The following is a 17,536-nucleotide window of genomic DNA, read 5'->3' on the forward strand; positions in this document are numbered from 1 at the left end:
ACACGGTGATCGAGTGGTTAGCACGTAGACCTCACAGCTAGGAGACTAGGGTTCAATTCCACCCTCGGCCATCTCTGTGTGGAGTTTGCATGTTCTCCCCGTGCATGCGTGGGTTTTCTCCAGGTACTCCGGTTTCCTCCCACATTCCAAAAACATGCTAGGTTAATTGGTGACTCCAAATTGTCCATAGGTATGAATGTGAGTATGAATGGTTGTTTGTCTATATGTGCCCTGTGATTGGCTGGCGACCAGTCCAGGGTGTACCCCGCCTCTCACCCAAAGACAACTGGGACCCTCGTGAGGGGAAGCAGTAGAAAATGAATAAATTAAAATGTGAAATAATGTATTCAATTGTCAGTTAGAATCCAAATTGCGAAATATACTTAAACCGAATCTATAATTGTATGACCACCATAAATCATATTGAACCAAATTTGTAAATGTCTTATGACCAATCTACATGTTTCATTGCCTTTTCAATTCTAATTGCATTAATGGACACCAAAAATGTATAATTAATTTTTTTAATTGTCTAAATAATCAAATGGTGAAATATTTAACGTATTTTATTTAATGAACTGAGCTTTACAGTCAATTACATTAATTATAGATTTGTGTATGTATACACTATTAAACAGGTTAAACCATGTTAAAATAATGTCACTTTTCACTTAGTTACATGTGAAGATATTACACCTCAACTCTGAAGGTTGAGGTTTGCAAAATTCGGGATGTTTGAGTAACATTTTTAAGTTAGCCATGTGTCGTTAATATTCAATATTTTCTTTATTAGTTGGAACTACAGACTATTGACTATGATTGAAGGCAGGGTTGTGATGAACGTATTAGCTGCAAATAACTAGAAATTCATCTAAATTGAGCTTTAGTCAAAAGGTGTTACAACCAGAAGGGACAATAAAAACAATCTGCAGGGTATTAGTTCACAATAAATGCATAAACTGTTTCAAAATGAACCTGTGTCAAAAATCATATGAATGTAGTATGTGTCAGTGTCTGACGTCCGCCAGGGGGCAGTAGAGCACTTAAGATGCATTCAAATCAACAAACAAGCTTGCACTTTACTAACAAGACACTTTCTTTTATTCAATAAATAATTTACATTATAAACAGCTGGTGTGTGTTGCAACTGATTTGTTTTTACATACAAATGCAGTTTGATCCTTTTTTGCTGTTATTTTTGAAAGCATGAGACAATTTCAACAACACAAGAGCTAAGGTTTAAAAAGGAAAAAAACATAAAGTGCTTTTAAATTTAGACAAAAACAAACATGAGCACCCATGAAAACGCATTCCCTTCTTCAAAAAAAAAAAGGACATTACTGCTGTGTTTACTACTTGAGAATATTCTCTCCTGGGGTGTTCATGCGTTTGCAAAGTAATTCAATTTCACATTCACAAAAAACCTGTAAATGTTATTCAAAACAACAACTCACTGACACACACACACCGCACACACACATAATATGTACAGTCTCACATTACACACTCTAAAAGTCAATACAATCTACAAACTAAACACCACATTGTACATTACAATCACTTGGATGCTCCTGTTGTCATACTGCACCAGAGGGGGCGGCAGTGAGGCCTGACGAATACTTCAGTGTTAAAATGAACACACAAACACACACACACACACACACACACACACAGCACACCCAGAGAACCTCTGGCAACTGAAATGAGAAATAAATGCTGCTTTTATACAGTGTAGCTCTAAATGTTCACTTGGCACAATGGCTTGTTCTTTGGCCATGAAATCACATCTTCATTCTTTTGTTGTCTTTAACACACGCCGTACTTCCTCTAATAGTGGCCCGTGGGCGAATCATTTTGATGGAAGTGGCAGATGTGGCATCTGTAAAGCTGATGTTCATCTCAATGATTGCTGTGAAAACACTAAAATCAACAACACCATGTATTTGGGTCAAATCGGCACGCAAATCTGTACACATTTCTAGCGACTAACAGGAAGTGTACATTCAGTTTTACAGCGCACCCCCACAAGCCGGGTTGTGCGAATGAATGTGAACTACATTTTACTATATTTTATAATTTTTTTAAATATACTATTTTATTAATTGCAATTTTTTTTATTGAATTAACATTTTCATATTATATTAAAATCAACTGTAATTTGAGAATGACCTGTCAGTATATTGTAAATACATTTTCAGGCTTCATTTTTAAAATCATTCAAACACAAAAGCTAAGCATTTTTCCGTGAGCATTTTGTTACCTTACTGTACCAAAAATGAGCCGAACTGTGGCTTTAATACCAAGATACGTACCAAACCGTGAGGATGCCGCATCATTACATCTCTTGAGGCAAACGTAACTCTTTTGCACAGCGCTTTGTATCATTTCATCTTCTTTTGAACATTTATTCATAGAACAACATGCCTGGCACTTTCTGTGGTTGAGTAAACTAAATGCTCATAGAAATGACGGTATGTTAAAGAATTGTAAATAAACTAGAACTGTCATAATTTAGCATACATTATGTAAACCTTTCAGAGTGTGCCTTGTATGGTCAACTGTTGTTCAATGGCTCTCTTATCTACATTCACATTACAAACAATAGAACACAAACACTGATCAACAATGCTTCTGAAAATCAACGTCTTAAGTATTTTTTATTTTTTTTAAATCTGAGCTTGTCCTTATTTTTGACTTATGTGACGGTGACTCCTGCACCCACAAAACACACTGAAACAACCACAGTTAATGGTCTTGCCCGCACACACACACACACACACACACACACACCAGAAAAATGACCCAGTCATCATTTCCACAGCAGACTGGAGACATCCAAAAAAAGAAGCCCCCCCCCCCAATTGTGGAAACTAATGAAACATTAGCGAACAAAAGCCCCTCCTGTCAGCTCCGCCATGAAGCAGTGAACAGGATGAATCCATCTTTGTCTCCAGTGATATCATCCCAGTTGGACTTTCTCTCCAAAGAATAGCTAAAGCCCATGGTGATGGCGGGTGGGGGCGTGTCCAGCTCTGTGAGATGAACACAAGCGCCGCTCACTTCCAAGACCACACACTCCTAAAGTGGCTATAGACCAATCCACAAGAGGAAAGGAACAAGGAAGAAGAAGAGCGATGGCGCGTCTTTGCCTTGCTTCCCCGGCGCGGCGTTCCTCGTGAAGATATCCTTATCAAAGATGTGATACCGCTTGCTGTTGGAGTGCAGCATCTTGACGTCCTCCAGGGCGTAGTAGGCGGCCATGGTGAAGTTGATGTCCCCGGAGGACAGCAGGTCAAAGACGCAGGACTGAAAGTAGAGATCCTCCACGGGAAGACGCTCCTTGCACTTAGCTTTTGCAGACTGGTAGGTGAAGCCCCTGGTCCGGTCTACGTTGTTGGCCCTGACGTTCTTGAAGTTGATGCGCTGGTTGGCGGGGCACCCGTGGAGGCACAGGTACAAGTCCTGGTTGTCGTCTTCCTCCACCGAGTTCACCACCTCCTCGGGCATGCGCACAGCGAAGGTCAAGTAACGCCCCACCTGGCGCACCACTATTGTGGTTCCGATGTAGCGGGCCTGGATTTCCACGTGCTGTCCAGGGACCTTCTCCACCACACGCAGGGCGTTGGCGCCGTGACGCTCACCGCCGTTCTTTGAGCCGTCGGCGAACGCTGCTGGGAGTTCGTCTGTCTCTGCGTGGTACATCTTCTGGTCCACGCATTCCTGGAAGTTTTTAAAGATGATTGTCAGCTGCAAGAGAGGAGGAAAACTATTAGACAACGTGGTACAGTGGAACATCTCAAGAACAAGCTTTCTTCTGGTGATATTATGTACTATTATCACTGGAGGACGACGACCAGCTAAACATACCGAACACGAGCGAGGAGGACGAGACAGAGAAGCCCTGATAACAGCTTGAATGTAAAGTAGCAGAAGAACAGAGCCCACTTTCACAAATCTAGCTGGAACTGAGACTATTATTGTACTAGCAGGTACAATAATAACACACTACAGACAGAATAACACAACTACACAAACTGACTACAATCCGGACGTCTCCGCGGAGATATGAAATAGCGGGAGTGAACAGCGAAAAAGACGGTATAAAGGTTGCTGTATAAAGACTGTACTGTCTGTCGTCATGGGAAATATGAGATGGAAGAGCTAGCGGCGCTAACCCGGCTGCAGAGAGACTACCGTAACATTATTGCACTGTAGATTGAACAGTTTATGATTTTAAGAAAAGAATATACTATTATTTCAGCAGATGTTTTTCCTATAAGATTGTTTAAATTTTACTAAAACTTTGCATGCATATTTTGCTTTGACTTTTGTGTAAACTAATTGTGGAAAAAGTATTTGTATATACCGTATTTTCCGGACTATAAGTCACACTTTTTTTTTAACACTGGACACCTTTTCTGTTCATGTTTATTTTTAGTTAGCTGAATAAGCATTGTGTTAGCATATCTTACACCTATTCAGCCTGTTCTCTATTCTTTTATTGTTAGAACTTGCCTTCCAAGAGGATGTAATGTCTGTTTTGGTCAAGTAATTTGTATAATAAATTACCCGCAAAAAATGCGACTTATACTGCAGTGCGACTTATGTATGTTTTTTTTGGGGTCTTGTGCGACTTATAGTCCAGAAAATACAGTATATCGTATGTCGATATTCAATCTAAATATATTGTGATATATGAGTTTTGAGTCCATATCACCCAGCCCTGATGTATCGTTATCGCAAGAGGCTGCAATCCATACTGCAATATATATTTTACTCCACATCGCCCATCTTTAGTTACAAATGTATGTATAATATGTACTTAGCACTCGGTGTAAAAAGTTGTAAAAACTCCACAGCATGTTTTGCTAGTTCTGTGACATTTATCTGATACCACCACAGAAAATGGCAAACAGATGGATGACTTTTTGCTGTACAGCATTATTATATGCGAAGTAGAAGGAAAAGTGTTTGGACTTATTAGGAATGTACAAACTGTGCCACCTACTCCACTAAGTGTCGCGTTTCAGCGGTGGCTCAACATGGGGGAGAGCAAGGGGTGAGGCCAAGGTAAACGGCTTCCAAAGAAAAACAGCAGTCTGAGCCGTGTTCAAAATCGAGCCTCAGTGTGCAGACACAAAGACGAGCCTTTCATAGCGTTGAAAAACCTGCCAGTGAACCCCCACAACTGTGCTCCAGGGAGTGGACTGAGCCATTTATATACACACTGCAGCTAATTAACAGACTGGTCTGCATTTTCAACACATTCTATACACTGTAGACCAGGGGTCTCAAACATGCGGCCCGCGGGCCAAATGTGGCCCGCAGGACACTAGTTTGAGGCCCCCGCCTTGATATGAAAGTTTAATGTTAGTGCGGCCCAAGCAAGTTTGATATGGATGCTGTATGGTATCATGTACCCAGAAAAAATTATTACGTTTGATTAATGTTCATGTTAAAGGTTAAATAACTGTTAATAGTTATCCTCCCTATCCGTGTGGAAGTGGTAAGTTTTTGGCTATTTAAGTTTAAAGGAAATAACTTGAAAGCTACCGTTTAGGTCGCTAGCTCTCTAGTTTGCGAGTTAGCATGTGTCTCAAGACCCTGCAGTTGCGCAATATGTTGTAAATAAAAAGACTATAAATGTGACTATAGTTGTGTTTTGTCATGTCTACAGGGCTCTAATAATGCTTTGTTAATTTTAATCTGAAAAAAATAATTTGTCTACCCACCAACTATATGTGGTTTCTTAAGTTCAAGTTTATTATTTGCCGTTTTATTATTATTATATTTATTTATTTATTACTGTGATTGATTTTCTTTATTCTTGATTTATTTATTTTTCATCTTATTTTGTGTAGAAAAATAAAAAGTAAGATATTTCAGAACAGTGGAATGTTTTATCAGAGCTTTTCTTGTAGAAAATTGGAACCAAAGTTTTTTTTAATTTTTTTGTTTTTAATAAATTAGTTTTTTTTGTTTTTTGTTTTTTTTTGAAAACCTGATGCGGCCCAGTCTCACCCAGACCCTAGCTCCAGTGGCCCCCAAGTAAATTGAGTTTGAGACCCCTGCTATAGATAGTGGTCATACCAGCATGTTTGGAGCTTCATGCTATTCGACTAGAAAAATGTAGCCACTGTGACACTTTTTACATGCTGTAAGCTCTAACGCTCTGCAGCACATCGCTCTACTGAAGCTGATCTTCTGGCAGATTGTTTGCACAGGTGCCTTTGGCTTGCTGCCTTGTTTTTCCTTTGTCCGCAGTCGAGCTCTTAAAAAAAAAAAAAGAGAAGTCTCTGCTTTGCTTCCAAGTCATGGAATTTCTTCTACAGCTAAAAAGAGCAGCCTTTAAATGCTTAATAGAGCGTCATTAAGAGACTGATTGCACCAAATGATTCCTCCACAGACTGTATACTCACAAGCGCTTAGAAGAATTCGGTTATAAGCTGCAAAGTATACAAAGTGGGAAATGATTGCTGTGAGAATTTCTGACATTTCTCAGGCAGACGTTAAACACGATGGCGGCAATGATCGTGAACAAACAAGAGGACTGAGGTTTAAAAGGGTATGCAGTTCTCATTATTGACTTCATGCCAAGTCAAAATGGAGAGTCGTGTCAATATTTTTGATGAAACACTCCTGCTAGACTAATAACTAAGGGCAAGCATTTCATCATATTGCTTTGTTCGACTATCGGGGAAATTAACCATCAATTCTAACTAGGGCTGTCAAATGGTTAGTGGTTATCACCACTAGCAACCATGTCTGACTCTGAAATATGCCAATTTTTACTGTTTTAATGAACAGAAACAACTGACAGGACAGAATTATTCTATATTTGCATGTATTAACAGATCCAAATGAACTGAATATGTCAATCAAGCTAAAAGATGCCACAAAAGCCTAAAAATGTATTTGTCTAACACTAATCTCGTTAATAGCAGCACATTTGAATCACACTTTAAACCTTGTTATTTATTATAAGCCACGAGGAGTTGGCCTCAAAGACATCACAGAATTTAAGGTAAATTGACTTGTTTTCTGTGTATTTCCCAGCGTACTTGAATGTAGCATTATGGTACATCTGAATTAAGAGCTATGAAGTCATTGATAAGAATATACACTTCATGTTTTTCTTTATCTTTCTATTCATTTACACACACACACAGACACACTCCACTGTGATTAGTCAAATTCCCAAGGACTTCCAGATACGTAGGTCCACGTTTACTGAGTGAAGGCGATCAACAGCCCATACAACAAGGTCCCAATAGCACTGACATCAGTTACAAAAAACCTCTGTAAAACAGACCTTGCTTTGCCATTGTTATATATATAGGGACTAACGACAAGCTTGTCAACCCCTCGGAAATCGCAGGAGGTCATTGCTCAACAATAATATAACCAGAGGGAAGCGCCCCGGAAGCCATGACCAATTAAATGAAACTTGTATTGTATATTTATTATAGTTGAATGCATGGTTTGTCTGTCAAATGTTGCTATAGTGGTCAATAAAGGAAACTTCAGTCCTGTAAAAATAGGCCTATATGTTATTGGGCATTATTAGCGACATGTGAGTTGTGTGTTTCTGCACATGACATACACCGGAACAAAACAAAATGTGTTATTGTTTCTGTAGGTTTTCCGCTACGTACAACCGCTGCTACTTCCCTATTGTCTATGCTGCTTCCGAATTCGGGCAGATTGAGTGAGACTGTTGCTTGTTTTGTTGGAGTAATGTTAGTGTGTCTGGCAGATAATAACCTAATAATAATAGTAATAGATATGGTTGTCCCTTATTGACAGAGTGGGTGTGTTAGACCTCACTGTGTGTATCAATATTTTTTGCACACATTTCAACAATACCGCAATAAGAATGTTAACTGTTATAATTTTGGTCACAATCATGATATGAAATGTTCGTATTGTTACATCCCTAGTCTTGATCAGAACAATGCTCTGTTTTGAAACCTTGTTCAGACTGTGAATTTAGGAATATTGCTGCATACAGTAGGAGGGGCAAAATATTAGAACGACATGAGCAATATTTATTAGCATTGTGGTTGTAGTTTGCAGTGGTGTAGAATTGCACTGCATCATACTAAGCGTTGTTTGTAATATTGTTTGTTTCCTTTTGTATGGAACTAAAAGTAAAATATTAGAAACGACTATCACTAATACCATTACCCTGACATCATTATTTCTAATAGTTTTATGGCCTTCACAGTTGCCTATAATTGCTCACTTCAGCAAGTGAAGATATTCTTGAAACAGCAGCTGCTATACCATACTCACCTGCTGTGATGTTATGACAAAATAAACACACAGCCCACCCATACTGCATAATTAAACCCTGTTTGATATGTTTATATTGTAACATATGGTATACACGTTTTGCTTACAGGTTTTACTTTGGGTATACGGTGGTCTTACTGTTCTATGATTACCACAAGTACATCCTCAAGAGAAAAATAAACACAGCGATATGGGCATCACTATGAATCGCACGGCCAAAAGGTTGTATGTCCGGTTGTGACCTAGGCTTAAGATGCTAAACAAGAAAAAATGGGGTACCGTGTTTTTAAATGAATACTGCTGTAGTGTACATCAAAACAACACACTAATTATTTTGTATTTGTAACGGCAAATATTGGATTGGATTAGATATGAGGTCATAAGATGATCCTGAATACAAAGATGATTCCTCATCAATATTGTTTTTAAGACAAAATCAATGATAAAAATATTATATATTAGAAAACCAAGAGAATGTAATTGTACATTTCTTAGCTGCTTGACAGCTTCATTGATCCCCATCATCTTAAAAAAAAATCAACACTTTTCTCCAGCTGCACCTCGCCACTGTTGCGTGTGAGTGACAGGAAAAAAGCTTGTTAGCTAGTTTGCATGTACAGTTTACATCTCGAGACCCCAAATATGAGACCGTATGCTACACTCCACTGTCAGGTTTGCAAAGTGACAGTTATTGTTAATAACAGTTATTGTTAAGAACAATAATGTGACCCATTTAGGTTATGTGTAACTGGAATTGTAGGCTCACGCTACTGTAGTCACAGTAAAAAACAAAAGGCAAAATGTAACATAAACTAATGGAGTCTCACCTTGCTTGTTGCAGTCGCTGAAGAGCCCTGCACCACCGGAGTGTTGGTCACCTGTACTGACAGGTATTTGTTGTGAATGAGCGGCCAGGCCCCCTCAACCTTACACGTCTGAAAGTCATCCCCAAAGGTCCGCAGGTGGGGGTCTCCAAAAAAGCCACAGTGTGTGAAGTTCGGCGGTGCCGCATTGCGCATTAGGCTGCGTTCGTAGTGACACACTTCGGGGCCGTCCGAGCGCTCCTGGTTGTCGGGCGGCAGAGGCGGTAGCAGCGGGGGAAGCGGAGTCCGAGCGCGGGGTTGCGATGTGGGTCCTTCCTTGGAGCAGTTGTGCTGGCTCATGAGATCCTCGATGCCATGCTGGGCCGAGTGGTACGCCAAGTCACCCCTGCAGGTACGGGCGGTGCGTCGCACGCAGCTGTTGTAGGCACGCAGGGCTGTGCAAAACTCTTCCTCGGGTCCCGTGTTGGAGGTAGAGGCCCAAAAGTCAGAGTTGCACTTTAGGATCTTGCACTGCAGACTCACTGTAATTGAAGAAGGGATGAAAACTTTATTTAAATATTTATTAAAACCATTTGATAGGTACTTGGCTTAATCAATTGAACAAGGGATTAACCACACATTTTGTTTTATCTTTGTCTTTTGCATAACGACAACATAACAACAATACATATAGTTCTGATTTTTTTACATTAATTTGTACGACATAAGCAGTGAAGTCCGTAAACAGCATGTGCTCAGCAGAGTTCTGGGAGAGAAAATAACGAGCGATTTATGAAGTCAGATTTTTTTCTAGTAGGCATTTTTGTGATACAAATGTATTATGCTTTTGAACACATATTGTTTTGAGAAGCCAAACTCTTTACTTAACTGTCCCCAGCAACTAGCTGAAACTACTTTCTTCAGCACCAAAATCTGACCAGAACTCAGCTCAGGACACAAAGTGGGGAGTGAGTCGCTGTTGACGGACTTCACTGCTTATGGGGGTGTCATACAACTTCATGTCAGAAAATCCGAACTCTCCCTTTAAGGTAAGAGTGTTATTGTTTTTACATTCACAACTTGTTTTTACAATTGTCCAACAGTTTTTGTTCCAATGTTAAGTAGGGTTTAAATAATGGTGACAGTTTGACCCTGGAACAGATCATTTATATTATTTCCTATGGGAAACTTTGATTGCCTTTTAAACATGTACTTAAATCAATATCTGACAGTAAAACAATGACCTACTGGTGTCATTTGGGCTCTTGAGCTAAGATAAACACTACTCAACTGAAGTTTGTCACCTCTCACTATTAAAGCTACATCCTGCCAACTCTTTACAGAAAATGCTCTTCAAATACTTGCTTCGACAACCAATTGAGACACCATGTTTGACTGGTGATGCTTTTTATTTGAAAATGTTTAACTCAAGGGTAGGGAATGTGTGCATAACAACACTAATAATGAAGAACTTTCCTTGACTACAAGACACAGCCGTTTCTGCACTTGTGCCATTCAACACATGGCAAAAATAACACAATCTTCATCTCTACTAGCACCACATTATCACCTTGTTGTTGGACGGTAAGTGACTTAAGAGGAGACCTGATAAGAGTCTGGAAAACATTCCCACTGAGTTGAATGAGGGGGCTGCCATTGTTTTGTTATGTGTCAATGTTGTTCAGAGGCAATACTGCATCAAGGAACACCATTTTTAATAGTGGTATATCTTGTAGCGTAAGGCCGCAGTCCCCCAACATCAAACTCCCACCCCACACATTTTTCAAATTAGTTTTAGAGACAGCAATTAAAAAAAAACCCTTAACATTCAGCCATCTTCTTTTAGGGGGGAGGCATTAACTTTCCATGAGCTACCGTTAAAAAAACTCTGCAAGCACGCCCCCATCCCCTAACAAAACAAAGCTGTAAAAACATCTTACGGTGGTATTCTCGCTGATTAAATCTAACAACAATGACTAAAAATAAGTATAATACAATAGTGTTAAAAATATGAGAAGGATAGTAACCATGTCGTTTACACTGTTGATTATTTTCCCTTTAAAAGCGACACTCCGCCTCCAATCTGCAACCATTTGTGGCTATTGATTGTTGCTTATTGTTACGGAAATGCATAAATACGTAGCTAGCATTGCCATTATTTTACGACACTTAAGTTGCTTTGCAACAGTTTTGGTGGCGGCAAAGATTGCCCGTTCGAAACAACCAACACCAACGACGAGTCTTTTAGTTAACGAAGCCAAATAGTCACTTTTATCTTTTAAATTAAAATAAAATGTATGTCTTGCCCCAATACTGCGTATTAAAAGTCTTACCTGAAGGAAAGAGTGAGAGAAAGACAGCGAGGACTCTGCACACGTCAAGCGCCGAGTGTCTGCCTCTTTCCCCCATAACCATCCATCCAGCTCGGGGTCGCCCTTCACTCCTCTGCCTGGTTAAGTAACCACAGAGCGGGGAAGAGTTAAGCCGGAGAGTCCTCGTTGAGAAACCAAGGCAAAATAATCCAGAAAACAACTCTCATCACCCCTCTGGGTAAGTGTTTAACTTAAGTTAGCCACAGTTAGCTAGCGTATGGTGCACACACTGGTGAAAGCGAGCAGGTAATTTATTTCCTTCGCGGGAGGAGGGAGTGTGGAGAAGCAGCAAGTGTGTGCGTGCAAACGGGGGGTAGGGAGAAGGGGAGACACGCCGAACCAATCACTGCAGCCTGCATGGTTGGTGAACCCCCCCCGGCCATAAAGACCCTCCACACGGTTCAAATTACATCTCAATGTGCACACTTGTTCCACGACGACCCACCCAGGCTTCGGAGCTGTTGGGAAACCACGATCAAGTGCTTTTACTATTAAATTGAATTATAAGCAAAAAAACAATTTTAAGGTGACGACATTTTCACTTTAAAGTCTGATAAGTTTTTAAAAAGGAAGACATGTGGAACATTCTTGCAACCCAGGGCCTAATAGTTAAAATAAGATTTTTTCAACATGGGTGCCAATCAAGCTGGAGCCTATCCCAGTGACTGCGTCTATAACAGGGGTGTCAAACTCATGCAAAGCAGGTGATTTTAATGATAAACACCACCTTCAATTTGAAGGAAGGAGCTCATCAATTAAATCACCAGTGCTTCGGCCCTCCATTGTCCCATTGGTCTAGAACAGGGGTGGGCAAACTACGGCCCGGGGGCCACATGCGGCCAACCGAGCGTTTGAATCCGGCCCGCCAGTTGCTTTCTAAGTATCTCAACTTTTAACATACAAGCTGGCAACATGACTTGCAAGTCGGATAAAAAAAAAAAAACACACAAAAAAGTAAAATTCAATTTCGTAATTTGATGTGGTCTGATGTTTAAAGTGCTCCTGAAAAAAGGGACACACAGCTGATAGTATGACACTTTTACAAATAAATTAGACAACTAATTCAATGCAGAATGTTAGAATATAATTGTAAGCGTAAAATATTGTGTGTGTTAAATATATTTTCCGGTGCCCCCCGGACAGTTTTGTTAACTCAACGCGGCCCACGAGTCAAAAAGTTTGCCCATCCCTGGTCTAGAAGCAGGTACCCATGATGGTAGCCAGCCAATCACAAAGCACATATAGACCATTCACAGCTATGGACAATTTTTAAACTCCACTTAGCCATACATTCATGTTTTTGGAATGTGGGAGGAAGGGGTAGAATACCTGCGTACAAATGTGCAAAATTTTGATCTCTCGATCTCCTGTGTGGCTACATGCTAACCACTAGGTCATCGTGCAGCCCGACATTCTAAACAAGCTCTTACGCAATTCTATCGTTTTGATAAAATTTCCAAATAAAAAGTATTACTTAATACTGCCATTTTACTTAATGACTCACGCGTGGCGAGCATGGCAGCCGCAAGTTCCTCCTCGCTCTCCCTGTCCCCCAGCGAGTCCTGGCTAGCGAGGTGTGCTGGATGTCTTGCTAGAGAAGCGATCACCTTTGTTTACTGACTTTGAGTTGTTTTATTACGTGCATGAATATACAGTATTGTGCCCTGACTGAGCATGCACAACAACGGAAGGACCATTGGGGGTTTCTTAGAGATGGGGAGTTTAATAATAACGATGATGATGCTAATAATAAAAAAATAAATCTCATCAATTTATATAAATGGAAAGCATATGGTGTGTGTGCGTGTGTGTGTGTGTGTGGAGGGAAAAATTGAGAATCATGATCTCAATTCTGAGCAAGAAATTATTTTGCAGAATTGTGCAAACCTACTCCTTCATGTATTTTATTTCAGTATAATCTCTATTTGTAGTACAAATTTGCAGATTGCGCCAAACCATCCATCCATCTATTTTCAGGCTTTGCTTGCTTTGTATTTCTTATAATAATTTATCATAAAAATGGTCAGGAAAAGCTGTAGAAAATGAATGAATGAATTTAATGGGCAGATTAATAAAGAAACAAGCACTGATTTTCAACATTACTATAGATGAATAAATTAAATAAAGCATTTAGCTGGAAGGAAAGACAAGCAACACCATCAAAACAAAGACCCCGAATGTAACAATGTTTTTAAAAAATGGTCAGATACATATGTAGTTGGATACAACCTTGCAGTGAATAAAATGTGCATAAAAATCCAAACCAATCATATGCTGTTTGTTGCTTACTATAATTACATATGAAATGTAACAATAACAATTCATAATAAAAATAGGCATATTAATAGAGAAACATTGCAGGCAGCAATCTTAATGCTTTGGGTTTGACAATAACTATAATAACAGATAAGACATTGCATTGGTAGTGAAGAAAATTACCCTCAAGCACTTAAAAAATTCTTCGTAGAGTCCTTTGTTTACATTTGTTAGCTTTTTTTTTAAACATAATAGTAATAATTTGTTGTATAAATGGTGAAATACATAGGCAGATAAGCCCATCAGGGAAATTATGGGAATCAACGGTTCAGTCATGGTTAAAAGGCCAAAGGCTTTAGTTACCAGCAATGTTAATACCACAATTGAAGACATATACAAGTAAAAACTGTCCATTATTGTGTGTGTTATGTTGTCAAATGAGCCACAAGGACACATCCCTACAGTCCAAAACCCTAAGCATGACAAGTAAGACAGCTTTTAGTAGGATAATTGACACATGGAAGTAGGCCGCCATACAGAGGGCATGCATGGGTACCCTTTAGTACAAAATGTAATGTATGTTTCAAAGGGAATTTTAATACGCTATGCACCACCACGCAAGACGATGATGTGCAAGTTGTACAAATGATGTGTCATTTATTAAACACTCAGTGTTTTATTTTCACCCATATAGAGCGAGGAATGCTTTTGTAACGGCTGTCCCTCTCATCTATGATGGATTTGAGGGTCTACAATGAGGTTGGAGCGCCTACACAGGTTGCAGCAAGGGAGGGCCCCTGTGCACACTGATTGGCAACAATTTTTTTGACAAATTGTTTGCGGCTTTTTTTTTTTTTTTGCGGCTGTAGCATGGTATTTTGCTTTGCATTTGGACGGTACAAAGTAGAGAAGCTGGAAAAATAGAAGGCGCATATTGTGAAATCGTAGAAAGACATTTATTTTGAAATCTTTAGTCGTGAATAATCACAGTGAGTGCCACAAACATGTCTCACTATAACGAAAAGGATAGCAAATACCACTTGAAGTTTACAGTTCATTTTATATACTATATATATGGGTCAACCCTATAACTGCACTTTGATTTACTGTTTTATGTGACTGGTTGATTGACAGAAAAATACCCAATGATCATGAATGTCAATCAAACAGTACTAAAAATGACAGTTATTACTTCTAAGACTGGGATGTGAGTTAACCGGATGGAACACTGGCAATAGCTCTGTGAAATGATGATACAAATTTTACATATACAAACTGCATTTCTTTTACAACCAAAATTGATGCAAATGTGTGGTAATCGATATTTCTTTGCAGTCACTACAATCCAACATATAAAACCACAAGTGGCTATGATACCCTACCTGCAGTTATCCCCATATAGCCTTCTAATTTGGGCATTAACCTGCATTCTCCCCTCTATGCAGTGTCAGTCAGCCCCCCCTCCCCGCCTCTCCCAAGTTCCAACAGATGGCGCTTGTAAAATAGAGTCAAACGCACATGGCGTTATGAGGACAGCCAAACCTGTCATTAGATTTCAGCCTTATGGACAGCACGGTTATTGCTAATTGCAGCTGTCATGCGATTAAGCCGGGGAGGGGGCTGGGATATGAGGTGGGAGTTTACGGGTGATGGCACATTTCCCTGCACCCCTGATTGGCTTTATACTGTATATGATGAACTGTGGCAAATAAAACTCCGTTCTACATGCCTTTTATCCTGCAACACGGGTGCGGGTTTAACAAAAATAAAATAATGCATAAACTGCAAACAAATCACCCACCTTTGAGACTGCATGGAGTCCTGCAGAAACCAGTGCACACTCTTTAAAAATAAACGCGTCCAGTCGTCAGTGTAATCCAAAAGAAAAAATCAGACAGCGGCAGTGGAAAACCCACCAATGTGCACATGACGTCCGCCGGTGAGCTCTGCGTGGAATTCATAAAAAGTGCTTTCTCGGAGTGGAGACTCATCCAAAGGGGCGCAAATCACTTCTGTCATTCGTGTTCGACAACCAGTCCATCGGTAAGAACACATTATGGGATTTTAAGTCTCCAAAGTGGCCACCTCTGTGCGTTAAATCCACTGTATGTGCTATGTTAGGTAGTAAGAAGCCCCCAGAAGAGAGAGAGAGAGACGAGCTGCTGCGTGGCGCGATCCGCTGCGTGGATGTTGAGAAATGGCTCGTTAGAAAGTGTGAGAGAGACAATGATGGGCTCTGCGTGACGCTGAACCTCAGCTGTGAAGCTCTATTTGCCGGGATTGGTGGGGGGTGGGGGGTCCTCTGAATAGCATTGCATATCTCTGCTATAAACAAGTATGCACTCTTTTAGTCCTTGCACCAATATGTCGCCATCTCTTTGGTTAAGTTCTATTTATTACCCCTTAGTTTCTTTTAAGCATTGTTTGTTTTTGCAGCAATCGGCCGCCGTGGAAGCATATAGTGTAGTAGCAACTGCAAACAAAGCCGGCAGGACCTATTTTCCACCAGATCAGAAGAAGACAAATCCACTATACTGAGAATTTAAGGGAGGCAGCCACATAGCATCATGGAATGAGGTGGGCAGGGAAGGCCGCACAGAGACTGCACCTGTGTTTTAGGATCAGCCTGCAAGCAAGAAGGAAAATACCACCGTATGACAGCCGCCCTCCCCCCTTTTCCTCCTCTTTGGCCTGAACTCCTGCCGACACCAGTGGGTTTCCCGGCTCAGGTTACTCCTTCCTCGGATCAGAAGAATTAATCACCTCACACAGTGTGTGGAGATTCCCCATGTCGACAGGCAGGATACAAATCAAGACAAAGATAGGACATTTATTCACATTGGGCCAACACTTAGTGTCCTGCCATCCTTAAGTATGCTGCTACTGGACATGACATCATCCTTTCGTGTATCTGTGCAAGAAGCCCACCTCTGCAATTCACTCATCTCAGCACCGGACCTGTATGGCCTCTCCAGATGGCAGCATAATTGTCCTTGGTGTAAAAGAAGAACATGAAAGAGTGTGACATCCTCGTGTGAAAAGCAGTATTTTTATTTATTTATTAATTTTATGGACGTTTCGTATGCTGGACCCCTTTCTCAAACACAGCTAGTATACAATGCTGCTTTGCTATGGTATTATGTTGCAACAGCATGACATATCTGCTTTACATATCATAGGCTAAAGCTGGACGCACATAAACTTAAACTAGCCGACTCTGTCAAAAATTTGGGCGTGATTTTTGACTCTGAGCTAAATTTTATCCCACATATTAAAAATATAACAAAAATAGGTTTTTATCACCTTAAGAACATAGCCAGAGTCCGCCCGTTTCTCTCTCAGGCCAGCACGGAGGTGCTAATGCATGCTTTTATATCCTGTCGTTTAGATTACTGTAATGCCCTGCTCTCTGGTCTTCCCAAAAAAAGTATTTTAAATCTCCAATTATTACAGAACTCAGCCGCACGTGTGCTGACGAGGACCAGAGGGCGGGAGCACATTACACCGGTTTTAAAGTCGCTGCATTGGCTCCCCGTCCGCTTCAGGATCGATTTTAAGATTCTCTTACTGGTTTTTAAATGTCTTAACGGCTTTGCCCCTTCTTATTTATCTGATCTGCTTTTACCATATCAACCCCCGCGGTCCCTGCGGTCCTCCGGCACTGGCCTTTTAGCGAAACCAAAACCCAGAACAAAAACCCACGGTGAGGCAGCATTTAGCCACTATGGCCCCCACCTGTGGAACAGCCTGCCGGAGAGCCTCAGGACTGTGGAGACTGTTGATATTTTTAAAAGAAGATTAAAGACGCAC

General features: G+C 40.4%; 1 protein-coding gene across 1 annotated transcript; it reads right to left on the reverse strand.

Annotated features, from left to right (window-relative positions):
* Window positions 1-845: 845 nt before the first annotated feature.
* Window positions 846-15,933, reverse strand: rgma (repulsive guidance molecule BMP co-receptor a). Its single transcript, XM_058076663.1, has 4 exons — window positions 15,528-15,933; window positions 11,432-11,547; window positions 9,123-9,640; window positions 846-3,747 (listed from the first exon to the last, which is right to left on the reverse strand). Exons 1-4 carry the CDS (start codon window positions 15,539-15,541, stop codon window positions 3,088-3,090), a joined length of 1,308 nt encoding a protein of 435 aa, XP_057932646.1. The 5' UTR covers window positions 15,542-15,933; the 3' UTR covers window positions 846-3,087.
* Window positions 15,934-17,536: the final 1,603 nt, after the last annotated feature.

Source organism: Doryrhamphus excisus, chromosome 6 (genome assembly GCF_030265055.1).
Source record: "Doryrhamphus excisus isolate RoL2022-K1 chromosome 6, RoL_Dexc_1.0, whole genome shotgun sequence".
In the NCBI taxonomy this organism is placed as follows: domain Eukaryota; kingdom Metazoa; phylum Chordata; class Actinopteri; order Syngnathiformes; family Syngnathidae; genus Doryrhamphus; species Doryrhamphus excisus.